Genomic DNA, 26,490 nt, shown 5'->3' on the forward strand with positions numbered 1-26,490 from the left:
TGTGCAGGATGACATTCTCCAATTTATGGGGAGATGCTGTCTGATTTTCTGCTTGATTTTCTCTCAACTCTATTGGAGTTGTGTGGGGTTAGTGGTGTCATGGTGTCATTTGTCTTCCTCTTTCCTTCTCCTCATGCTCCGAGGGTCGGGGCATGAAAACCACTCATATAGACCTTCACAAGTCTTGAATGCAGTCATTCATTCATCCCCGGGCCGAATGCATATTGGGTGATACCCACTCTTTAAATCAAGTTTGCTAAAAACTACAGCCCCGTCCAATTGATCCAATATGTCATCCAAGCGTGGAATAGGAACCTATATTTGGTGGTGATTTTATTTATGGCCCGACTATCAATGCACATACACCAAGTTCCATCTTTCTTTGGTGTCAAAAAGGTGGACACCGCACACGAGCTGAGGCTCTCGCGAATATACCCCTTCGCCACAAGCTCCTCCACTTGTCGACGAAGCTCTTCATGCTCCTTCGGACTCATCCTATAGTGCGGTCTATTTGGAAGAACACTCCCCGGTACCAAATCAATCCTATGTTGGATCTCACGCAATGGTAGAACAACTTCCTTGGAACATAACACATACACCACCCTGGAGTCAATTAATTCTTCTTCGAAACGAGCCAATGATAAAAGCTAGGATGAATTTCTGAACCCATGGGAGCTTACTGGACAGTGTCTTGAGTAGGTAAAAGACTGATATTTATAGAATCATAAACAAAGCTATAAATATTGGTACGCCCATCATGTATCACATGTCGGTCATATTGCCATGGCTTTCCCAATAATAAGTGGCAAGCATCCATATGAACTACATCACACCAAATCTGATCTCTATATTTTGTACCCACCGAAAAGCAAACTCTACATCTTTTTGAGACCTTCACTTCTGCACCCTTCTGTATCCATGCAAGCCTGTATGGATTTGGATGTTCTTCTATGGCCAACCCCAATTTTCTTATAACCTCTTCGGCCACAACATTCTCACAGCTTTCATAGTCGATGATAAATTTACAAACTTGATGTCCAATTGTATAGGTCGATTGGAAGACTGCACTCCTCAACCAATCCTCCCCTTTCGTAGCACGAGGCGCATAACATGATCTTCGAACTACTAAAGAAGTCCCACGGCCACCTGGAACCAACTCCTCTGTAATTTTTGAGAAATCTGTCTCATTTCCCTGTTGATGGTCTAGCTCTTCTTCATCCCGCTCAACTAAAAGGGCCTTGCCACTGTGATCACTCTTTCTACAATCAACTGCTCGGTGTCCCAACTCACCATATTTGAAACATCGCATACCAAAAGTAGGTGCGTGATTCACTACAGGTTGAACAGTCGACTTGCCTATCAATGGAACGCTACTATCCAAACTGTTACTAAGTGATCCAATCGTGGTGTGATTACCCCTACTCCAGCTCCACAACATGTCAGGCCCCTTTTTATTTAATCTATTCTCAAGTTGCTTGGCCCACAAGTACGCCTCCACCATTGTCAATAGATCAAACATATTTAACACATCCTGAAATTGCACTCGCATTCCCCCTACATATCGCGATACTAATTGTTCTTTAGTTTCACTGAGGTCGTTACGCGCAACTAATTGATAAAACTCTAAAGTATAATCATCGACTGTCCGCGTTCCCATACATAAATTCTGCAGCTACTAGTACAATGTACGAACATAATTGTATGGTGAGAATGTCGATCTCATATATTTCTTAATTTTTTCCCACGACTCAACCTTTTGCTTCCCCTGTCTCGCGCGATTTAATTTTAGCTGCTGCCACCAAGCTGTAGCGCGGCCTCGAAGGCGTGTGGCTACTAGGGGCACCTGTTTGTGAGAAGGCACCTCCTTGAATTCCATCACCTCATCCATGACACACAACCAATCCACAAAGTCTTCAGCGCATAGACCCCAGCAAACTCTGGAATTTCAAATCGAATCCCATTTTTCCATCGGCTCGCAGCTGTACCCCTATTGTTATCTCGTGGTTGAGCTTCAAACCCTACCGCAGCAAATGGATTCTCAAGCGCAGCATCAGAGGCCTCCGTTAGTGTGTCTTCCCAATCAAACATTGGGCGTTGTAACCCAAGATTCTGTAGGGCAGTTGTAATGCCAAGCATTTGCTGACTTAATGCTGCCACCTGTACAGACAATCGAGTTACTTCATCATCGCTCGACCCTTCTCCTAACCTAGAGTTCTTACTGTTGTGCTTCCTGGGAGGCATCACACGAACTAACCTGCTCCGATACCAACTGATGTAGCCAAGCCTCCTAGATCCCTTTGATTCACGTAGGAATACCGAGAATGGAAACAAAAAACACTAAGCGATCCAAGAACTTGTTGATTCTCGAGAGAATACCAAGAACTGAAGCAAAATGTGATACGAAATCTTTCATTCAATCTCTAGTCCCCCAACAACACGACAACAACCAAACAAAAGGAAGCCCTAATGGGCCAAGGACAATCGGGCCAACAAACCTACCACAAATGGGCCCAACATAAACAAGACAAACAAAACAGAAATTAATACATTTCAAAACAAAGACAGAAACATAGTCTATTGGTTCCTGCGATCATAAGTTTCCATGTAATTGGTGGCTATGCGATCCACATCAATACTAGAGATCTATTTGATTCTATTGTCGTGTGTGTATAAAGAAAGGAACCAATTGACATTTGTAATTTCTTGGTCGAGAAGGGAAAAAAAAAAAAAAAAGAAATCATGGAATCTGTTTTGCATAAAACTACTTCTCCATACATTAACAAAAATCAATTATCTGTCATGACTTTGAAGCCAAACATAAGTAATTGCAATCCTATACTGTCAAGTCTGTGATACGTGAAACACATGGAATGTGCTAAAAAAAAGAACAGATTATTCTTTGCAGGTATGTAAATTTTAGCCTGATAAACAAGAATTGAAGAACAATTCTCCTACAGCTGCAGATATATAGTATGCGCGAATTGCTGTCGCCATTCCTGCCTAGTTTGTTGCTCTAATGAGGGGTGATGGAGGCATTGGTGAGTGAGGGGACCTCAGGCATGGTGACATAATACGTTCGTCAAATCTCCTAGATAAGCCGCCGATGTTAAGGCTTTGTTGCCTAAGCATTCTCTTCACCGGCACCATCGAGCCCACATTTCGAAGAAGCATGAACTCCTCAATCCTTGATAGCGCAACTTGCATAGTCTCATCATCCATGTTTGCAAAACAAACCCTGAACCAACCTGGTTCAGAGCAATGAAAAGAAGAACCAGGAGAGACATTGAGCTTAACTTCTTCGATTATCACCCGCCATAGCACCATTTCTGCCTCGAAGGTCTTATCTTTGAGTAGTTGCCGTAAATCCATCCATAAAAATAGGCCTGCATTGCTTCTCTTCAAGTACTTAATGCCTGCTCGAGATAATCCCCAAGTGAAGACTCTATGCCTTTTAGCTAATCTCTTTCTACTCTCAGCAACAAACCTCCCGACAAACTCATCGTCGGATAGCATTGCTGCAATCAGATATTGAGTTTGCGTGGAAACAAGTCCGAAACTGGACATTTTGCGTGCACAACTTACGACTGCATCGTTGTATGAATATATTATGCCAACTCTGAAGCCAGGGAAGCCCATGTCCTTTGACAGACTGTAAACAATGTGGACAAGATCTGTGTTGCATTGAACATCAATGTCTTCCTCTATAATCTCCGAAACGGAGATGAAATTAGGTTGATTAAAAACTGTGGCAGCGTAGATCTCGTCACAGACTAAATGGATGTTCTTTTCATTGATGAAGCTCGCTATACTTCTTAGTGTCTCTCTATCTAACACAGTACCTAATGGATTTGATGGATTGTTTATGAGCAATCCCTTCACTTTGATGTTAGCTTCTTGTGCTCTTTCATATGCAGCTTCCATGGCTTCCCTTGTAATCTTGAAATTATTAGAGCTCTCACAAACAACCGGAAGAAGTTGGATTCCAGTTCTCCATCTCAAGTCGCGATCGAATCTGCAACCATGATTAGTATTTTTTTTTTAGTAAAACTTCAGAAAGAAAGAAAGAATGCAAAACAGATTGTTGTACACATTATTCTTAGTTTCTTCCATCTATCCAAGTCATAAAATTCCTCCATTGTCAAGTCAATTCTTGGTTCTTTTTTTTTTTTTGTAAATCAAGTCAATTCTGGCTTGGCCTAATGAGATGACTGCTGATTCCACTTAAATTTTCTTATTGAGAAAAAACCAGTGGACTTGTCACAATTTCAGCACCAAGTTGGGCTGCGGTCTGCCCCACCACCAGCTAACTATGGCAAGCACTGAAAATGATAGCTCAGGCTTTGATAATAAAGAATGGGTCATAACTAGTATAGTTTATTACTAATTTAGATATAGCATATCTTAATCTTCCTCTCCCTCCTGTCTCTCATTTTCCTGTTTATGGTGCTAGAAGAAAAGTCAAGTTTTTCTTTGTATGACTAAATGACCATCATTAAGTCAATCCATTAAAGAAAGAAGTGGAAAGGTTGGAAGTTTACCCTGGATAGTAAGGTGTGGGAACCAAAAATGCATCACCAGGATCAGCTAAACAGAAGGCCAGAGTCTCGTGCGCTCCGGTCGCTCCGCCGCTCATGACAATGTTGTCAGGATTGAATGTAACTCTATTTCCTCTCACTTTGGCCATAAACTTTGCGACAGCCTGTTTGTTGGACATCAATTAGTTAGTTTTTAGGAGTTTAAAAGTGGTTAAAAAGACCAGTCACAAAGAGAGAGGATAAATTTGCCTACATTTCTAAACTCTGGCAAGCCATGGTAGTCCTGAAAATTTGCTATGTCCTTGAATTCATTCACTCCTTCATTTGTGCAAATGGAGGCTTTTTGGTTGTCTAAAAGCCAATCTTCAATCAAATCAAAGCAAAGCTGCACAAAAAAAAAAAAAAAGAACCCACAAGAACATGTTCAGAACAAACACACATAAAATAAGAATTAGGAAGTCTTTTTAGTTCCAACCCAAATCAATTTAGTACCTGATTCTCTGCAAGTCCCATCTGGATGACTCCATGAGGATTCTGTTCCGGATGAAATGGATCGCTATCGTAGGCTTTCCAGCCATCAAAATACGGCGAGTCCTCGCCGTGTCCATTCCCAGTTGCAATCTTAGACAACAAGTTCTCTTGACTGCTCAACTTGAACACCATGTTTGCTCTATCTAACACACAAGGAAATGCAGGGAAATTAAAGACAGGTACTCGAGAGAGAGAGGCTTTTTCAAGGTAATCTCAGACTTCAGAATTTAGATATGCAGCTTCTCTTCCTTGGTAGGATGTATTTATAGACTCAAAAAAGGATAATTGTGTTGTGGTCTGACCGATGATGGCTGTGCTGTTCTATTCTCTCTCCATTTAATAGTAATTAGAACTTCTAGTCTAGTATAATCTTAAAAGTTAAAAGTGAAGGTTCCATGAAGGATATCCAAAAGGACCACTTTGACAAAACAAAAAAGGTAGTATGATTTGGTGGACAGTTTGAATTTTACAAAGCAACTTCAAGGGTGGTATTTTCTCCAAAGGCAGTAAATCTGTGGGTGTTACCGAGAGGAGACAAAAAAAAAAAAAAAAGATTATGACTTGAACAACATGTGCTTATAAAAGATTTATTTGTTCGGATTTAACTCATATTATAATTTGTGTTGAAAATTAACTATGTTGTGAGTTCATGAGTTGTGACATAACCGGGTTACCTATTAATTGTCATGCCCCTATTTTTATTTTGCTTTCTCTCCATTAAAAAGGTTTATGTTTATTACATTCGCACGATAAATTACAATGTGATTGCTTAAAGTGTTCGTCAATACAATTATATATTGGTTTTGATGGAATTGATTTTTGTTTCAAACAAAAAGATAAATTAATGTCATGTCGAAAACTAACAAATTATAATTTTTAGGATTTTAAAAAAATTTTAGTATGTCCAAAATAAATCACGTCGAGGGCTGCAGTACCTCCAAGCACCCAACAAGGCTTGAGGCAATTATCATACTAGCAGTCTAGCACGCTTGCAGGAGAATTGAATTTCAATTCTAACAAGGGACTTCAAAGTCAAAAATCAAAACAACTTTAATGCAAAATTGGTCCAAAATCTAGAATAATATTTAATCCAATATTGCAATAAATGCACCTCCAAGTCCCACCATAGACTTTAGAGGTTTGGTCCTTCTATGTGTAAGTTTAAAAATCATAAATGAGTTTGGATGGAATATACAAATGCAACGGTATATTTGTTTTCTTCCAAACAAAAATAAATTTAATGTGGAAAAGACATCAAAATTTTGGATTGTTTAATATAAACCGAAATATTCTTATGACTTTTAAACGTTAAATTTGATTTTTATTTGGCACTAAAAATATATCTTTAGGATGGTAAACTCGATCAAAACATGAGTCACGAGTAGCTTAGATAACATTCATGTGTGTGACATCTCATAGATGTCTCAAGTTCGAGTCTCCCCCATCCTCTTACATAGCCACTACAACAAGTTATATAGCAGACTTCGCGGGCCCACCTTGATGACACAATTTATGTCCCTTCACAATTATTGAATAATACAAATCCCATAAAATTGGTCCAACCCACAAATTTCTTTGTCGGAGTGTATTCTATTGGAATTAGTTTTTCTTTTTGTAAATAATATGACAAAATATATATTTTTTCAAGGAGCATAGAAATGATGTTTCTTTTCTTGTTAAAACGATAATCTACAAAAAAAATTATCCTTAAAACTACAGATATAGTAACCCAAGAGTTAGTAATATGACCAAACCATAACCGGACCCAAGGCCAAGACTATTAATTACATGGAGTCATTAATTGCACTCATAAGAAATTTGACATTCAAGTATATATACAATTATACTTTTGTCCAATCAAAATTTCGATCCTTGTTTTCTGTTGAATTTTGAAAATCTTAAACCGACCGCATGTTCAATTTTTGGAAACAACTTCTACATATTATGTAAGAATAAAATTTACGTATATCTTGTTTGTTTTCAACCGCATCCATTGTGGGAATCTTGTACACGTAAATTGTTTACCTAATCTCTCATGAGCTATAAATTTGTCCCAACTCATTTAAGACTAGCTTGGTAGCTAGTTTCAGAGGTGTTCGGGAAAGTTAGGTAGAGTTGAGTTTACGAGTACAAACCCCTCTTTGGGAGTATAGTTGGGAAGTGGTTAAAATTTAAAACTACTGTTATGCCCTAAATGTAAGTGATGACCCATGTGTTTTACTAAAGTCGATGTGCTATTATAATTTTGTAATTGTTTAATGACCGAACACCTCCAAATCTATTGTTTTGAGGAATTCAGAAAAGAGGTGTTGGGAGGGGTTCAACTGGGTTCATAAACCTTATCGAAGACTTCACACTTTAATTGCCAAACAAGGGCTCGAGATGAACGCTTCTGAACCAAATTGACAAGCTGCACCTTAATAACTTGGATCTAGACCCCAATAGTCGCTCTAGATCAATCAAGAATTTGATCTTCTCGTGTAATTCAAAGTTCAAACATAATACCGTGCACTTAGTATACCTCTCAATATTTAATGTTTATCATTACGATTACGTTTGGTTGTCATAGGTAATGGTAATGGGAATGAGAGTGGTAATTGTAATTGTAATGGGAATGAGAATGAAAATGACCATTAGGACAAATATGTTTGGTTGCATCAGTAATAAGATAATAATGATGAATTACAACATTTGGTATGTAGAATATTTGTGATAATAGCCTTATGTTTTAATGTCTTTTTATCTCTTTCTAAACAAGTTATGATTAGGAAATATTTTTGGATGATATATATAAACTTAAAATACTAGGTAAAAATTAATTTTCATATATAGGAAACAATACATTTTCGTAGCAAATATTTACTTATCACATGTTAAAAAGGAAAAGTACAGAAAAGAAAAGGGCATGAGATATTAGAATTACAAAACATGTGCATCATAATAAACCACTGTAAGAGTCATTGCTGATTTGCTATTTCTTGGTCAAAGGGCGTAGCAAACATGGTAAGGTAATCTCCCATTGGAGGAGAGGAAGGATTGACTCACAAGCTAATGTGCAAACGTAGGAAGGAAAATTGAAGGTGTTGATGTCTTTAGTCATACCATTTATCGCGCATGTGGGTGGCCAATGATAAAATCATGGTCAACTACTCATCTGGAACCGTTCAAGCTATTTACCGGGACTGGCTTTCTATTTTGTTTGGTTATTTTTCCATTTTAAGTTGAATATCTCTCTCTGCAGTCTGCTCTCTTCTTCCGTCAAAACTCAAAAAGTCATGCATACACGCGGAACGTTGAATATTCGTCCCACAAACCTCCTCAATCTCCCGCTCATAAAAAAACCCAAATGACAAAAGGTCAAAAACCTCCTCCCTCTCTTTAGACATACAAAACAACTGATAAAATATTAATTGATTTTGTCGTGACAATGGTGACACAGACTTTTCCCTTTGAACTAGTCAAGAATATATATATATATATATATAAATTCTTTTATATGGACCAATAGTGTGGACTAAGTTTGTGGACTTGCTTTTCAACCATAGATGTGATGGATCCCATAATAAATGTGTGACCCCCACTTATGTTGTGGTTTATTACAACCATTGGATTTTGGTCCACAAACTTGGTCAACACTTTTTGATCCACATAGGAGAATCCCTATATATATATATATATATATATATATATATATACTTGGATCTAGATGTAAACACACAAATTTTGTTCGATTTACTTATCCAGACCCTAATTCGAATTAAATTATTGTTCGGATTTCAACGAATCCGGTTTGATCAATTAAGTACATTCGAAATCCAATCCAAATTAGAATCCAAACATATAAATATCTCGTAAACACATGATATTATCCGACCCTGATAAACTCAAGTATTGTATTCAATCATTCTCATTGCTTTCAAGTTTCAACTACCATCAAAGTGATTCATCATCAAACCCATAAACGCATCGATCGCAAGCAAACATAATTGAAAATTGTTAATTCATTCAAAGACATTAATTCACTAATAATTTAGGACTAAGGCATAGTTTACCAGCCGACAACGAGAGGTTTATTCAAACACACTATCTACGAATTCTTCAGTTTCAACAAGAACGAACGAGACCAAAGCTGAAACAGTAGTCTGAATTCCGGGTAACAGTAGTATGACCTCAATTAACTCTTATTTTAAAAAAACTCTGGTAACATTCCTCAGGAGACATTGACTTGTGACAAATCTAGAAGTTGTGTCTGCTGATCAGAACTAAAGGGTCAAATAATCAAATGATAGTTAAACTGGGGCAAGCACAAAACAACGAGATCACACACTTTCATTAGTTGCAATATCCTTGCTAATCAGAGCGAAACCTATTTGTCGCGAAATCGATATTGGTAAAAGGGAATTCCTTGAGTTTCAAAGATTATTCATGGGTATTCTATGCTGAAAAGATACATCAGTTGTACAAACATCCAACTGCATCTTCATATGCAAATTTTATAGCACACTACTACATTTGCATATTAGTACAATAGCTAGATTTCCAAGAAAACTCACTTCTTCATAAGAAGAACAACAGTGTGAGCAGCAATACTCCGATTCTCGCCGAGGCTATCAACTTTCTCGTGAGTTTTGGCTTTCAGATTTATTACAGAGAGGTCTGCTCCAATCAACTCAGACAAGTTGGCCCTAATAGCCTCCTTGTGAGGGCTCAATTTTGGTCTTTGAAGAATCAATGTGGCATCCAAGTTCCCTATCTCATAGCCAGCGTCATGCATGAGCCTCACCTGAAATAAACCACAATACAGAAAAACAAAGTAAAAATTGAAAGAACCGAATTGCCTCTGTGTCACCTATGCTTTGTTATGTCTCCAAGTATAATAAAAAATTAGATATGAGAAAATTGGCTAAACCACTTTCAATTAGAGAAACAATCACAAGAAATCCTTTACGTCTTTAGAAAAATGTCGAGTCATGGCTGCTGAAGCCTGTTGAATTTGGGAAAACAAATCAATGTTGGTTTGAGCAATTTTTGGCTCAATTTTATCGTGTCCAGCATCAATCAATCAAATTCTACAACCCAAAACAATTACCCTGAATAATTTTGCTACAACTAATATTATCACCACTACTCTCACCAGGTGTACCGAAATTGCATTACTGAGGTCAGTTGTTATTCAATATCTTTCTGCTAATCTCTCATACAACTTTCAATTCAATCAAACAAACCAAGATGGGAAATTTAAGAACCACAAACCTTACAAGGAACATAACATACTTAAAAAGCTTCTCTCTCCAGAAATACACAGGTAACTTGCATGTTGTACAAATACAACTGAGCCAAACTGATTCTTCCATCTCTTTTGTTTTTAGAGTCAAACAGATATGTTTTGCTATCATGTAAACAAGTGTGCATGTACACAATATGGTTGGCTAAATCAACATTAAATAAGAATATATTACAGCATCATCATCATCCGAGCCTTTATCCCAAAAGTGTGGGATCGGCTACACAAGTTTAAAAGAGAAAATCAATGGGAATCCATTACGTGTATTCATTTCTGCCATTTGTTTCTATCATGGATCATACTCTCATCTACTCCTATTGAATCCATATATTTTCTTACTACTTCAAGTCATGTCTTTTTAGGTCTTCCTCTTTGCCCGTCTCTCTCCTATACAAATTCTCTCGATTCTCATCACTGCCACACTGCTATCTCTACGTTGATCACGTCTATACCATCCTAAACGGTCTTCACACAACTTATTTCCAATTGTGCTACTCCTACCTTACATCTAATAATCTCATTTCTTATTCTATATTTTCTCGTGTGACCACACATCCAACAAAACTTTAACATTCCTACAACATGCATTTTTTTTTATATGTTGTTTCTTAATGAGAAAATATTCAGTGGTTGCTTAGCACCACGTCATCACACTAACGTGGTGTGCATGCACCACTGAATGATTGGCATGTGGAGGGAGGAATTCTAGTAACTATTTTTTCCTTTTTCTTTTTTCTTACTTACTTTCATCCTTATCTTATTGTCAAGTGAAACAAATCCTTCTCTTACTTTCATCCTTCTACGACATGAAACGAAGATCCAATGAATTTCTCAGTGACTATAGGGACTTGTTTGCTATGGTTCTTTTTCTTAGATTTCACTCATGGCAACTGATTAATCCCAAATAAACATTAATTAATTAACTGGATAGAAATATTATAGTTGAGAGATGGTGGTATAAATCTGGCCTTCTCTTGCTCTCATTACTTCAATTTCTCACCAAATTGGTTTGGGAGAGGTTTTGGTTTTGGATTTGGATTTAGATCTGGTAGTGGCTTAGGATATGGTTAGGAGAGAGAGAACTGAGTTTGGATTTGGAACTCTAAATACTGGATAAGTTGAAACCCGAAAAAAAAAAAGAAATGTCAATTGTTGCATGAGTTCAACCGTTGACTTGAAAATTGAGACTGGAAAAATGGATCTAGGTTTAATTGATAAGAGAGAGAGAGGAAAGAGAGGGAGAGGAGAGAGGTTGTGGATATGAGATTGAAGTGATAAGAGAAAGAGGAAAGAGAAGGAGAGAGAAATAGTGAAGAGGGAAACCAGATTTTAAGTCATGTACATGTGTCAATCATTCAGTGGTGCATGCGCACCACATCAGCACAATAACGTGGTATGCGGCAACCACTGAATATTTTCTCATTTCTTAATAGGCCAACATTCAGAACCATACATTATCTACGTCCTCCACCAAAACTCTATCAACTAAATCTTTGATGCATTTCGCTTGATATTAGTTTTTTTTTTCTCGTGTTTTAGCTAGCCTATAAATATATTTTCTTCATTTTTTGTGTCTAACTTGTTATATAACTTAGTGTATGCTTTATGATATGCCTCTTCTACGATCTTTTTAATTCTTTTTTTGACTACTTTATATGCTTCAGAACTATTCTCGTCCCTACCATTATGTAACTTCTTATCATTCTATCATAGTCCTAATCCCTTCTTTTAACATTCTCATTCCACCACCATGTTTCTCGGCATTTAGGTTTAGGGTAAGGAAGAGGACCGACAAAAGAAAAGAAAGAAGAAAGAGGAGCGGAATGCCACCGGAAGTACCTCTTTGGGTACTTGTTTGAAGAATAGAAGAGAGTTTTTTATGCAAAGTTGCAATAGGAGGGCTTGCTTGGAATGGTGAATAGGCCCTGACTGGAAGTGCCGAAAGAACAACTACGAGAGGGGAGCTGGCTTTCACACCCATGCTATGACCCTTGGTATGAACTTCTCATGCCAATTCCCCAAGACATCTTGTACCCTTTTGTCGAGAAGCCTTGTCGTACTATAGAGTATAGAGGAGGGGTGAATTAAAGATAACTCTAGCAGTATAGACCGGGCCTGCTTCCCATTCATTCTTTTATAAGGATGCTCGTCGGCTGGTCAATAGGGCGCATCGCTTTCGCTTCTGTAATTTACACATTCAATGAGAGACTTATATACGCTCGGTGAGTGGTTGAGAAGGAAATGTGAGTTTATCCAACCCTGCCTAAAAGATTAAGAGTGATAAAGTTCTACTTTAAAGAATCAACCACTGTTCTTGTTTGCCAAACATTCTGCTTCTGCTTAAAACCTAGGAATTAAGAATTTCTGCTCTAGGGTTCTTGATTTGGGATTAACTTGAGGTTATAGTTACTGGTTAGCTAAATCCTAAACAAACTAGATTGAATTACCCTTGCAGCTCACTAATTTTGTCTTTTAATTGATTGGACAACTCTTTATAAACCACACAAATTCACAATGTTATCCAATCCTTCAGATATGAATCTTAGATAAATGGTTCAAATATGAATCTGTGAACCTAAGCAACCAGAATAGGATAACTCACAGCTTCTTGGACGAAAACAGAAGATGGTGCTCCTTTCCACTTAGGATCCGAATCTGGGAATATCTGACCGATATCCGGAAGACTCAAGGCACCCAGAATCGCATCAACAACGCAGTGAAGCAACACATCCCCTTCAAAACAATCAGCATAAAAAAATCGATCAAACACGCCACTAAGACACATAAATTCACAAAATTATCCAAAAGGAGCGGAGTTAATTACCATCAGAGTGCGCCTCGCATCCGCGATCGTGAGGGATGTTGATACCACCGATGATCAGAGGATACCCAGGCTCGAGCCGATGAAGATCGAAGCCGTGGCCCACTCGAAAAGGCAAAGATTTGGACTTGGAGGACGGAATTCCCTCGACTTCTATGGCAGTGGCAGTAGAAGAAGCGATTTTTGTAGCTCGGAGTGATACGAAGAATTTCGAGTGTTTGGTTGTTAACGTATGAAGCTGTTGGCGAGCTAAGACTCGGAATTGGCTTGCTTTGGGCTGAATTTGGGAATAGCCGTAGGAATGAGTAGCCGTCGCCATCGCCATCGCCGTTGAACTCTGCGAAACGATCGAGAGAAGTCCAGACTACCAGTCCAACGTGCCTACTGGATGGACTACGAGTACCACCTATGCCAAAGACCCAGGTGGAGGTGGGCCACCGGTGGATAAATAGTGACTGTTGGATATAAATAAAATCAAACCAATCCTACGACCAATATTCCTTGTTCAATTTTAACCTCTATCCATCTCTCTCCTTCTCTAAGTCTAAACCTCTCCGCCTGATCCTTTTCATTTTTGCGGAACCAGTGTCGTGTCGGCTTCCCACCTCCGGCAAGGGTTACGACTTCCGATATGGAGATCCTTCATGCAGACTGCAAATTGAAGAAACATTGTAAAGTATTATGACAAAAGTTCTTTCTTTTCCAGGTTTTCATGGTTTTAACACTACATGAATATGTAGAGTCCATGAAATTTGAGGTTCTGGAAAAAGTTTGCAGTCGTGAGCAATTGGAACTAGGGTACCATCAATTCTGCTTCGAAACCCAGAAATAGAAAAACTGGTATTTTTTCTACTGAACTACCAGTCCAAAACTGGGAGATTCGCACAGAGAGCGAATAGGGAATCGCAGGAACGAGTATATCGCCTGTGTCGGCGCTGCAGCAGCTTATGTCGTCCTCGATGATGAACTCGTTCAGAGTTGCTGCCGTGACTGATCGGTTGCTCTCGCACCTGCAGTCTGGCCGTGAGAGCAATGCTAAGGAGATTTTCAATCTCTGCCTCTCCCTAGCCAGGTACATGCACATACACAATGTCCATTTATTCGAAGTCATATTCAATTGGAAATAGCTCTTCGCTTTTTCTTAGTGTTTTTGGACTCCAAACAGGTTATTGGTTGTAAGCCTCACTGGTCTCCTGGAATTTATCAATAGCAAGATGTTTTTGTATAACTGTAATTCCCAATAGTGTCAGAGGTTTCTATCCATCTATTTAGGGCCTCTTTGCTTTGGATGTTCCGGGAAACCTTAAACTAGAAAGACTTGTTTTGAACTTCTTTAGAAGTGCTGTAATAAAACTCATGAATTGAGTGCGGGAGTGTGTGATTTGCACATGGTTAATCATAAATGGATCAGTTTCTCTAGAACCTATGGGTGAACCAACCCTTGGTGGACAAGGGTAAGGGTAAACCTAAAGTGGCTTGTACGAGACGACAAATGAACATTGCTAAATGCTAACTACTCATTGTTTAGTAATGAAGAAGGAGTCCTACTATTTCTAATCGAGATGGAAGAAATGGACTTCTTTTGGTAACTGATGAACCTCACTATGTTCTCTTTCGTGGGGTGTACTGTATACCTGTATGAATATTTAGTAGCAATAAAGTCCTCATGGGTGAGGCTTGTTCATGGAACACCTTGAAATAACATTATGAGTATTCAGCTATGGAGAACTGATGATTATGTGCTGGAAATGCAAATTGGGTTTGTCCTATGTGGCGGATTTTTTATTACTCGTAGAAACAGTAAGGTTGTATACACAAACTTTATAGTTTTTTCTTTTTCTAGAACAGAGACTAAGTCCCTTCCATGGAGGAGATAAGAAAAGATAAGTGTTGGTTTTTAAAAGTTGCTTTAATAGATTTGAAATGGTTTTCTCTTTTCTTGATTTTACTCTCTTTTAATGCTTTATTTTTTGGCTAAATGGAAGATAAATACAAGTTCTTTTGTGCTAGCTGTGAGGGAAAGGTTTTGCATTTGGGTTTTAAATGAATATTATGAGAATGTATAAAATAATTTTTGATCGCTACTTTGGTACTAGAGTGGAGTATTGCAAAAATCAATGTAAATTACCTGCTTTTAGGGTTGAATCTATGCTATTAATTTCCTTGATCATTCAATGTTAAATTCCCTTTGTGGAATATATGTTGATTGTATTGTTGTTTTGTAAATGCCACTATTCATCAATTTTTCGTACTTGACTAGATTCTCTGTGGCTTATACAGAGGTATTGATTTTGCACTTGCAAACAACGAGATACCAGATAAAGCTGAAGAGTTGCCGCGCTTATTGAAACAGGTTACTGCCCTCACATGCAATTTTCACCCATTATAGGCCCATTTACCTCTTGCCTTCTGGTATCTGATTTCAGAGGAGCATCTATAGTTGTTTATGTGACAGTAATACTTCAAACATGACCATCAAACTGATTTCAAATCACAGTATTACACATTGCTAACTTATGTTTCTAAAATTGATTCATGCTAAAATTTTGTACTTATATAAGGAGAATATGCACTACTACTGCTTAGGAACAATAGATTATTTTAATTTTCTATAGCTTTATTTGACCTGCAACTGCAAGCATGGCCTTGAGATGTGAATGAGAACTAAGTTGTAGAACTAAATAAAAGTTGTGTTTTGTTGTATCTTTCCTCTTTTTGAAAATTCGTAGTGAGGATGTATTATTTTGTGTGGAAAGCGTGTTGTGTGCTTAGATGAATATTTTGAACGTCTAATAGCTTTTGTTCACAAGAAAGTAAATGATGTGTACATCATATATTTATCTGTTTGTTTTGAAAATAAAATCACATACGTATATTGTCATATTTTAGGTGCCAGAGTTTTCTTGTTTTTCCATGATGCCATGTTCCCAACTTGGCTAAGTGCTTCTGGGCTAGAATGTATGCATGATATGAGGCAATTATGGTGCCAATAGTTGCCCATCCTTTTATATTTGCTTTTGTTTGTAGAATGATACTTATCTGAAGTTCTGAATTCTCAAGTATCAAATAACAAGATAGTAGATGTTTAAAGTTTAGTTTTGGCCCATACACCTTATCGTCTCATTCAAGTGAGAATACCATTCGGCACCATCCTCGTATCATAGCTTTGAATGACAGTGTTTTTTTTTTTTTTGCACATCCACCTGTTTCATCATTGAAGGCCACTTATGCTTAAGGATAATTTGTCATTGGATCTGTGGTTTGATTTGTTTCATTGTATGTTATAAAGATCATTGATCGACACAGTGTGACCAAGAAAAATCCTTTGTTCTTGCATGTATGTCCATATAAATGGAACACTAGTGTAATCTGAATGTTTTGTTGTGCTGTGCAGATATGCCAACGTAAACATGATCTGTTCTTACAAGCTGCTGTCATGGTGTTGATGATTTCTGTTAAGGTACATCTTAAATTCTGCTTTTTTTATAAGGATGTCTGCAGTAAATTTTGTTCTTGTAATACTTTGGACCTTCACCAGTGCTAATTATGTCTCCCATGGACATGTAGTAACCTTTCATTTGTACTCATGCATTTCAAGGGGATGGATGTACTTAGTTGATTTGTTGAATTAAGTTATGTAGGGGGCTTTACTCTGTGCCATGAATTTAGAATATTGAGAACATTTCAAGTGGCATCATGTATACTTCCTACTATTGATTCATTTGTTCGGGGTTTTAAATTACTTTTTGTCATATACATTTTCCAGTCCTCATAAACTGCTGTTATATACTTATATGTTTTAAACCTTGGTAAAATTTATTTTGCCCTTTTGTTTCAATGTTTTGTATAATTATGTGCCACTAAGAATGATCTGAAGTACCCACAAAGAGTAGCGGAGGCATAAGGGAATGTTAATCTGGCAGCTGTAACTTTGGAGGTCTTGGGTTCAAATCCCAACTGGTGTATCTTTGGTTTGACTGATACTCGTGGTGTTGACGGTATTGCTATTATCCAGAGTTTACTCTGCAGCAGTGGGTCCGATGCGATGTGACCATATGGATTATTGAAAACCGACCAAAATTGATTTGTGTAACTGAATTAAAGAACTTTGGTCTCGTATAGCTCGGTTTTATTGACCTATTTGATTTGGCTTGATTTTAATTTTGTTTAAAAAACTCTGATTGGCACTTGGTTTGGTTTTTCTGGTGAGTAACTTATAGACAAGGTGTTACCGAAGTAATGAAAGTTCTATTATCTCATTATAGAAACACTGCCTTTTATGGGCCTTGTGTTGCCTCTCTGTCTTGCATCCTGGAAGGTTGAGAGTAGGGGCGTCCACAACCGATCAGCAACCGAGAAACCGATCCGTAACCGTGGTTATTCGATTTTCGGATATGGTTTTTCGGTAATGGTTTTGGATATGGTTATGATTTTAGTAAATGTTTGGATATTTTTACGGTTATATGGTTTTTTCAGTTACGGTTATGGTTATAACCGAAAAGACCGAATAATATTAATATAACTAGAATATATATATATTTATATATAAGTTACATATTGGAATATGAGACTATGGGACGCAAAGTAGTATTTGTAAAACTCTGATTATATCTTCATAACAAATTATAAATTTAGATATCAATTAACATAATCATTACACAAATTATAAATTAAGATTGATTAATTGAAAATGGTGACTTTATCATTTTAAAATTCATATAAATTAAGAATGATTATTGTTAAAGCGAAAGTGGGGAGACACCTTCATGTATGTTTCTTTTTTTTCTTTATCATATGATTTCTCTTGGTATTGTAAATTTATTTTTCTTTAATTGTGATGAGATAATACATTTATTATCATTATTATAAATTTTTATTAAACTTTGTTAGATGGAGTTGAAGTCGATCATGAGCTATTTTCTCACTCTATTTGAGATTTATTCATACTTTTTCTATTTCTTCAAAAACCGAAAACCGATCCGATCCGAGAAATATGGTTATTTCGGTTTGGTTATCCGAAATATATGGTTTGGTTATGGATTCTAAAATATCATAACCGAATCAATTCGGACATTTCGGTTATGGTTAAAGACCGAACCGAAAACCGAATGGACACCCCTAGTTGAGAGTGCCCAAGTTACAATTGTGGTTTGGTTGTTTTGTCGTAACTGAACTGAAAACCAATTGAAATCTTTACCTTGTGGAGGTTCCACATAAAGAAAAGGAGAGGATCTGAAATCTTTTCATACTATTTGAAGGGTCATTGTACTTGATTATTGCAATCTTGTGTTCACTTTTTTTTTTGGTGGTAGAATGCATGTAAGATTGGATGGTTTTTAGAGATGGAATCTCAAGAACTTCTTACTCTTGCAAACGAGGTTTGTCCTAACTCTCTCAGAGAACAAAACCTCGCTTTTTTTTTTCAGAATATTTATCATTTGGGTGGTGCTAACTATAAATTTTCTGCATATCTAGATAGGAAGCCATTTCTGCAGTACAGGAGACGTTCAAATTGGACCAAGCGATTTTCCTTCCACGATGTCAATGATTATGGGCAGGTTGGAGCTTTTACCATTATTGTTATAAACTTATAATGTTACTTGAGAGCAATAGACTGAAAGTCAGTTGTACCTTGTACGTCTAAGTTATATAATGATGTCAGACTTGGAAGCTAAATCCCTAGACATAAAATTTATTATGGAAGAGTTTGTTGTTTTTGTTTATCTTTTTCCTGTTAATTCAAGAATTAGGTGCTCGAAAAAAAAAGGTATACAGTGTTTCTGAGTGTTTATTCCCAATATATAGAATCTCTAAAAAAAAATTCTATTTCTTAATTCTAAATCATTTTAGATTTGATCAAACGAAATAGGATTTTTTGGATAAGGAATAAACAAAACATGCATAAATTCAAGCGACTTTTTCATAAATCCAAGCGTTCTTTGCGTAGGCGTTTGCCCCCGATCAAATCGGGGGATCGAATTTCTTATAGAAACATGAGTTTAATTAGTCGATTTATTAGTGAACAAGGAAAATTTAGACAGGTAAATCGATTGACCATATTTGAACCATACGAAACACATGCAGTCATCCATGAGTCAAGATTGTCTAGTTGTTTCCAGAATATCAATGAATTTACTGACCTGTTGTCAATTTTAATCACGAACCTTAAATGGGAAAAGTAGTTAAAAACTGTTTTACGATCTCCATATGAGTATGTGCAGGTTCTATCCACTAATGAAGATGGGTCAAATATTGGCTTCTCTCGAAGTTAAGGTGCTTTCTTATTCATTTCTTTTGCCTGTTGTTTTACTTCAGAGTATGCACTAATATATGTGAGTGTGACTGTTTGTGTTGTAGCCTGGATATGGAGCATATGTGGTTGATTTCCATATATCAAAGACTATAAGACATTCTCCACAGGAGAAAATAGTAAGCATCTTTTATTTAGTCTCTATTTCAATGAAAGGAGAAGGTTTGATACCACTTGCAATCTTGATTAAAGTTCCAATTTTGGTTTTGCAATTGAGTAGCACTCTGCACGGTGGACTTAATCTAATTTCTTTTAATTGAGAAATAAATTTATTTTTTTGATGTATTGTTCCTTGCTAAATTGAAGTCTCCACTCAATGTCAGCATCATCCATGTCCTCAATTCCAATTACTTGGGTTTGGTTACATGGAGAACGGAGACAGCACCTAATATTTTATGTAAGCCAAATTATTGCTTGGGAAGGAGTTTCTTCATGATGAGGCCTATTCTGGATGCATTTTTTAACTTCAACCCCCATGTGCATTTGGTGGTCATGCGTCTCATAATTTATTCAGTATGTGGTCTGATTTTTGCCAACTTCAAAGAGCAAAAAATGCATTGCTAATTCCTTCGATTTGGGTCACTATGCATGTCATGTTAGTTATATCTTTTGGCTTCTGTATGTGTACTTGTCATCTTATATCAGGAGCATCATTTTCCCCCTTTCCCTCTCTCTTCCCCCAACTAAGTAACCTGGAACTGAATATTTTAAAAGTTTAAAATTTGACAAAGTTAGTACTATGGTGAGGAGATATGATTCCATCAATATACTTGACAAAGAGATTCCAATCCATGGAACATCTCAAATCTGGAGTCAGTAGCTCAGAATAATTGGAAGATTGAGGAGGATGCATCCCATAGTAATAAAGCTGGTTGCACGAAGTGGAAGAGTTCCTTTGTTGTTTTGCATAAACAAATGGTGCCGTTGAGGTTATAGGATAAATTACCTAAGTTTGTTATATGCCTTGCCATGATACATGGTATGAAATCCTGATTTATCAGAAAATATTCGTAGAGATGAAAATGTTTCATAGAATGACAAGGAAATACTGGATAATAAATAAAGGATATTTCATGCAAGGTTGATGTGGCTAAAATGAATATAAGATGAGAAAGAAATAATCTAATATGGTGCAAATATGTACAATGTAGAGATCTTAGTATTTAGGTGTGAAAAGTTGAATTAATTCAGGGACGAGATGCTAAGAAGAGAGGAGGGAGGTCTTAATAAATCAGTGTAAGTAATAAGGAGGATGTGCAGCATATAGTTGGACCATACTAAATAGCGAAAAAGAATTTACATGGCAGACTTCTAATAATTTCTATCATGGACTTCTGTAAGGAACAGTCTCCAAAGATTCGAGATTAAGAAATTGATGATGGATATAAAAGTTTATAATTCAAAACAAGAAATTTATGATGGACTTTACATTGGACATGTTGATTGATGAACAATATATTTTAAGCACTAGTTTTCAAACGCACACACTAGCGCACAGATATTTTTTTTTCACTGGCACAGCGTTTGGTGCATGAGTTAGGAGTATTAATTATTGGAATTGTTCCACATCTCATGTTGTACCCTTTTTCTCCCCACCTTGCAGCGTTTACTTGTAGTGCAAACAGACTATACAGAGACATCTGCTTGTATCATAAGTCCTCAACAAGTGAAGTAAGACTATGTTTTGCAATTTTTATTACTATTCAGGTTTCTTAATTTTACTCTGATGAACCTTTTTTTTGGCTCAACTTTTATAGCTTTCTTTTAAATGGAAAGGGAGTAGAAAGAAGAAGTGGTGCTTTAGTGGTTAGTGTTGTCCCACTTACCTTTCGAATGAGTCTCGACATATCTACTGAATTTACCATTATATCCCCCATTTTTTTCTTATTCATTATTAGGACCATGGTCCACAAATTCCAACAAATGTTACTGGAATGCTCAAGTATGGAACGAACCTTCTTCAAGCTGTGGGCCAGTTCAATGGTATGGTTTAACATAGTTTCAATTTATCATCCTTGTTTTTTTATCCTGCTCTGACATAATTATCATTGCAAAGGTCATTGTATCATAGTTATTGCCTTCATGGGCTTCTCATCATTACCTCAAGCTCCTCTGCTAGAAGATTATGTTTCGTCTGGAGCTCCTACGATTGATTTAGGTACACTCAGTAGTTGGAGGAAAAGTTTTTGATCTATTGATTTTATGTTTCTAATTGTTGATAGTATATACTTTTTTTTAATATATACATATGTATATATAGAGAAATTCTCCCATAAGGACATAAAATAAGGACAACCTTTTGATCATTGATTTAAGTGAAATGACAAATGGGGCTCACTGTTTTGGGTCCCACATGTTCCAAATCAATGGTTAAAAAGTTGTCCTTATTTTATGTCCTTACTTTATGTCCTTATGAGAGAATTTCTGTGTTATATATATATCCTTGTCAACTACCTTTCGAATTTGTGACTCTTCTTTTGCTCTGAATATTTATGACTGTTCTTTTGCTCTGAATCTCTTTATATTTTAGAAAATGACATCATTGAGGGGCCATCACGAATATCCCTCAAGTGTCCTATAAGGTATGTCCTAATACTTGTCTCGACTTCAATATTAATAATTTTCTAACAAAAATGCTGCTCTATTTGTATCCTTTATATCACTGTACGATTAGGAGATAAAGCCTTGTGGCCATTTTGGTTTAGCAAGTTTGTACTGCTCCTCCTTGCTGAGGAAACTGATAATTTTAGTTTGCAGCCCAATTTTAGTTTGGAGCCTTTTAGGGCTGCTAAAAAATGAACTGTGCATAAGCTAATTTTGAGGGTGCTCCATACTGGCTCTGTGGTGGCCCCCATTTGCCTGCTTGACCAGAAATTGAAAGGAACTCAAGCCTCATTGGAGCTTGGTTGTCTTAGTTGCCTCAGCCCAAACATGGGTTAATTTGCTTTGCAAGCTCATGAGACGACCTATTTTCATGTTTTTTGGTTAAGATTAGTTACTTTACTGTTCAACCCAATAAGTTAACTTGTTGAGTTGGGGCATTTCACATCATTTATATATATATTCTAACACTCCCCATCATGTGTGGGTTGGGCCATCCAATGGCCCTACACATGCACAATAAATGAGACCCAACACTAGGACTACTCTCAGTGAAGGCCTACACTTGGGGCAACAATAAACACACAAAGGCCCCCACTTGGGCCAACAATAAATGGGGGTTTAAATTACAAAGCTCCGATAACATATTAAGATTAGTTACTTTTCTGTTAAACCCAATAAGTTAAGTTGTTAGGTTGGGGCATTTCACATCATTTATACATATTCTAACATTTTTTTTACTATTTCTTTTGTATGAAATAATGTACAAGGGCTCTTTTGACAAAAAATTCAAAGTACAGCGCTAAATTAGAGCTATCCCAAAAAAAGTGCGGGACATATCTTGTGTTTGGTTGTTCTGATGTTCCTTAACTTGTTCCAACGACAAAGCATATGAAGTCATGCAGCCAGCCTACCATATGCTTATTTGTTTCAGAAGGCTATCCGTAAAAAAATTAAATAAAAAATATGCCATGTTGTTTATGGTTTTCTGGAGCATCACTTTGCCGTTTCTGTTTATTTTCATGGAGAATTTTTTTGATGTTGCCGATTGATTTTCTTAATCTCACAGCTTCGGGCGCATTGCAATTCCTGTTAAAGGCTGCAGATGCAAGCATCTTCAGGTGAGTGATGCACTGTAAACACAAATACAATGAGTAAAATGTGTATCTTAGATGATAGATTGTAGGTTTATTCAGGTAATACATGGAATTAGATCTATGCGTTACGCAATACCATGATGGCAATGTACTTAACTGCCGGCCAAAATATATCAAATCACGTATGATGGTTCTGCTGCCCTATTTGTTTGTCTGGCTTAAGTTATTTTGCTTAAGCGTCTTCTTCACTGCCTTCAATATAATGGTCAAGATGTTAAAATTGTACTTATTATGTCTCAATTTTCATAAATTGACTGTGTATTCCCATTGTTGTTAGTTGTGAGATTGTGGGTGTTTGTGATAATGTCAACTACTCAAATGTATGTGCATGAATAATTAAATTTGGCTACCAAGCGATTTGGCTTTTCTGGTTCCTATTTCTCTGTCTTCATTCCTCCTACTAGTATTTCTTCATTGCTGACTTTTATTTGATTTAGTGTTTTGATTTTAGTAACTATGTCGATATAAATTCAAGAAGGCCATCCTGGCGGTGCCCACATTGTAATCAACATGTATGCTACACAGAATTACGTATTGATCAAAATATGGCCAAGGCAAGTGACAAAAATTATTTACTGGAAGCCAAATATATACAGTTCCTAAACTGATTATTGGTCTTTCTTTATTTGCAGGTCCTGAGAGAGGTGAGAGAGGATGTTACTGAGATAATTATTTCTGCTGATGGGTCTTGGAAGGCTGTTCTTGAAAGGGATGATAATGAAGATGTGGCACATGATACGGAACTTCATCATTCAAACAAAAAAACAGAGTGTCAAGAATCTACTAGAGACTCTACTCCTGGTTGTATCATCCTGGATCTTACTAACGAGGATGATAAGATGGACGCTGCAGGCTCTTATGAAAATGAAGACAGGAAAACTGTCCAGGCTGATCTTCAAAATCCATCAGCCGTTGCAAATTTTATGACACAGTCAGACTCAGATTTAAACAATATTAATGTTTCTAGCCAAAATACTGCTCAGATAGAGGATGACTTTTGGTCTGACCTTTTCCTTAGTAGTGCATCTGTCGCCTCCCATGTTAGGTCAGATGCACAAATCAGAAATAGTACCTCCGAGTCCACTGCTGCGGACTTTCCGATGCCTCCTGTCTTAACTGATGCCATTTCACCTGCTTGCAATCGAGGAGCTGAGGAACATGGAAATATTATTCTGACAACCTCGGCCATGCAAAGTCAATTTTCAGGTCCCACTAACTTGCAAAATGAATATGGGCGATCAGCTTCTGCTCCCAGAAATATTACAAGGACTCCAGTCGCCGTTCAGGCCCTGCCAGCACTATCCCAGACTCAAGCTCCAGAACAAAGAGCAAGAAGTATCTATACCACGCCATCTCTTGCTTCTCAAACATCCCTACCAGTGGCACGTAGTGTAAATAATTACAGCATGGGATCAGATGTAGCTTCGTCTTCGGTCCAGCATCATACCGCAGCACAGGTTAGATTTCTTTTGTTTTCCTCCTCTGTGTATAGGGTAATCTCTTCATTTAGTTTAATTATGACAATGGCTACCAGTAGTAGTGTATGGGTCATTTCTGGATTACAGGTAGATCTTCAGTTTGCTCTTTTAGAGCCTGGCATCTCTCCCACCTTGCTCCTTCTCTATCCATGAGTTTTCTGTTTAAAATAGTTTCTTAGGATCTCAACATCATGGCCTCTACTTAGTATTTTCTTTCCTTACAGAATTTGAGTCTTCAAGATCGTCAATCAGTGCAACAAGCTACTGGCATCCAAGCTTCAACTCCATTCCCTGGTGCTTACAAATACTTGACTGACTTCCAGAATCCTCATCTTCAGCAAGCTCTGAACCTGAGAATGCCCCAGGGCAGGAACCAATCTCCATCCTTGGTCCAGTCATCTTTTCCACAAACTCAGACACAGCAGGGGGCTATACAAGTTAGAGTTGGCCAATCAGGTGGAGCTGGATATAGCCAACCTGTCAGGTTTGCATCTGCAATTCCGCAAGCTGCTCAGATGGCTACACAGTCACCATCAGTACCTGCACAAATTCAGATGGTTAGACCAGTGTCTTCATACCCAATGAATCCTGATGAGGCTAGGGCATCAATAGTAGACCAGAGGGGGAGCCTTGGAGGAAGGATGCACCCTGTTTCAAGAGCTGATGATTTGGTAGATTTGCCATCAGAACAGAATTGGCGGCCGGTGAGTCGAATGCGTGGAAGCCTCTCAGGACGGGCATATTCTGCTGCTCTTAGCCAGTTCATGAATCTGCCACCCCAACCAGCTCAAGTTTCACAAGCATCAACAAATCTTACATCGCCAACATCTAGTGTTCCCCCCCACCTTCAGGCATTTTTTGCAAATAGGAGTGTTCCACCCCACCTTCAAAGTCAAAACATTCCAAGGGCTGGTGCTGCTGGTACAAGTGGACTTTCTAATGTTCTGCCTGGAAATTCAATGGGGATGAATTGACATCGATTTATACTGAGGACTGGAAGGTCACGTTAATACTCTGCTTGTCTCACAGGTAAAAAGTTATCCGAAAACATTATTCTTGTTTTCAGGTGTTCGGTGGCGGGAAAACAAAACAATCAAAGAAAATGTTTCAAATTCTACACAAAAAGAAAGCCATTTGACCCGCAAACACAACCGTGCGCAAATTTTATCTTGTCCAACCTATTCTGATCGGATCCTTCTCTTATGTGGTATGGTTTGGTGAAATTGTTAAGAGCTTTGTCATGCTGTTATTAGTTAGATTAGCATTGATTGCTAATATTAGTAGTTTACATGGGTCAGTCATTAGCATGTGTTTGTATTAGTAGTCTGTTAACATGTAAGAATAGTCCAAGGGTCATTTGATGATTTGATGATTGATTAGTTGAGTCTGTGCTATTAGCTTTAACAGCAGTTGCTTGTATTTTAACAAACAAACTTGTTTTTGAGATGAAATGAAGAAGATTCTTCAGTAATTCCTTTCTTTTTCTCTGAAATTCTTCTAGCACGTTCTTATATCGCCATTGTTAGGTTTAGCTACACACTTGATCTCCCGGAACTACCATCTCCATTTACTTTGCCGAAATCAAGATCCCCATCCTCTCAATCACGTGTTTTTTCTACTTATATCTCATATTGGTCTCTTCCTTATATTAAGGTTTTTCCTCTCTAAAGTGTATTATTCCACTGAAGCAAGTCTTTTATTTTCATGGGTTATGATTTTGTTCTTAGATCTGCGTACATCTTGTTTGTCCCCAACCTTCGTCTACTGTGGTAG

At 37.3% G+C, this 26,490-nt stretch overlaps 3 protein-coding genes across 3 annotated transcripts; 1 reads left to right on the forward strand and 2 right to left on the reverse strand.

Annotated features, from left to right (window-relative positions):
- Positions 1-2,737: 2,737 nt before the first annotated feature.
- On the reverse strand, positions 2,738-5,380 carry LOC119987564 (1-aminocyclopropane-1-carboxylate synthase-like). The gene is made up of 4 exons (XM_038832497.1): positions 5,028-5,380; positions 4,789-4,920; positions 4,539-4,699; positions 2,738-4,012 (listed from the first exon to the last, which is right to left on the reverse strand). The coding sequence occupies exons 1-4, from the start codon at positions 5,196-5,198 to the stop codon at positions 3,001-3,003; spliced, it is 1,476 nt and encodes a 491-aa protein (XP_038688425.1). The 5' UTR covers positions 5,199-5,380; the 3' UTR covers positions 2,738-3,000.
- A 4,042-nt stretch (positions 5,381-9,422) lies between these two features.
- LOC119986503 (2-C-methyl-D-erythritol 2,4-cyclodiphosphate synthase, chloroplastic) lies at positions 9,423-13,584 on the reverse strand. Its single transcript, XM_038831078.1, has 3 exons — positions 13,175-13,584; positions 12,953-13,083; positions 9,423-9,849 (listed from the first exon to the last, which is right to left on the reverse strand). The coding sequence occupies exons 1-3, from the start codon at positions 13,494-13,496 to the stop codon at positions 9,616-9,618; spliced, it is 687 nt and encodes a 228-aa protein (XP_038687006.1). The 5' UTR covers positions 13,497-13,584; the 3' UTR covers positions 9,423-9,615.
- A 139-nt stretch (positions 13,585-13,723) lies between these two features.
- Positions 13,724-26,188, forward strand: LOC119986502 (E4 SUMO-protein ligase PIAL2-like). Its single transcript, XM_038831077.1, has 16 exons — positions 13,724-14,243; positions 15,452-15,524; positions 16,566-16,631; positions 18,484-18,549; positions 18,647-18,729; positions 19,393-19,444; positions 19,529-19,600; positions 21,085-21,152; positions 21,239-21,287; positions 21,380-21,464; positions 21,538-21,639; positions 22,012-22,063; positions 23,152-23,203; positions 23,677-23,793; positions 23,872-24,696; positions 24,942-26,188. The coding sequence occupies exons 1-16, from the start codon at positions 14,119-14,121 to the stop codon at positions 25,689-25,691; spliced, it is 2,637 nt and encodes an 878-aa protein (XP_038687005.1). The 5' UTR covers positions 13,724-14,118; the 3' UTR covers positions 25,692-26,188.
- The last annotated feature ends 302 nt before the right edge of the window (positions 26,189-26,490 follow it).

Source organism: Tripterygium wilfordii, chromosome 20 (assembly GCF_013401445.1).
Source record: "Tripterygium wilfordii isolate XIE 37 chromosome 20, ASM1340144v1, whole genome shotgun sequence".
NCBI lineage: Eukaryota > Viridiplantae > Streptophyta > Magnoliopsida > Celastrales > Celastraceae > Tripterygium > Tripterygium wilfordii.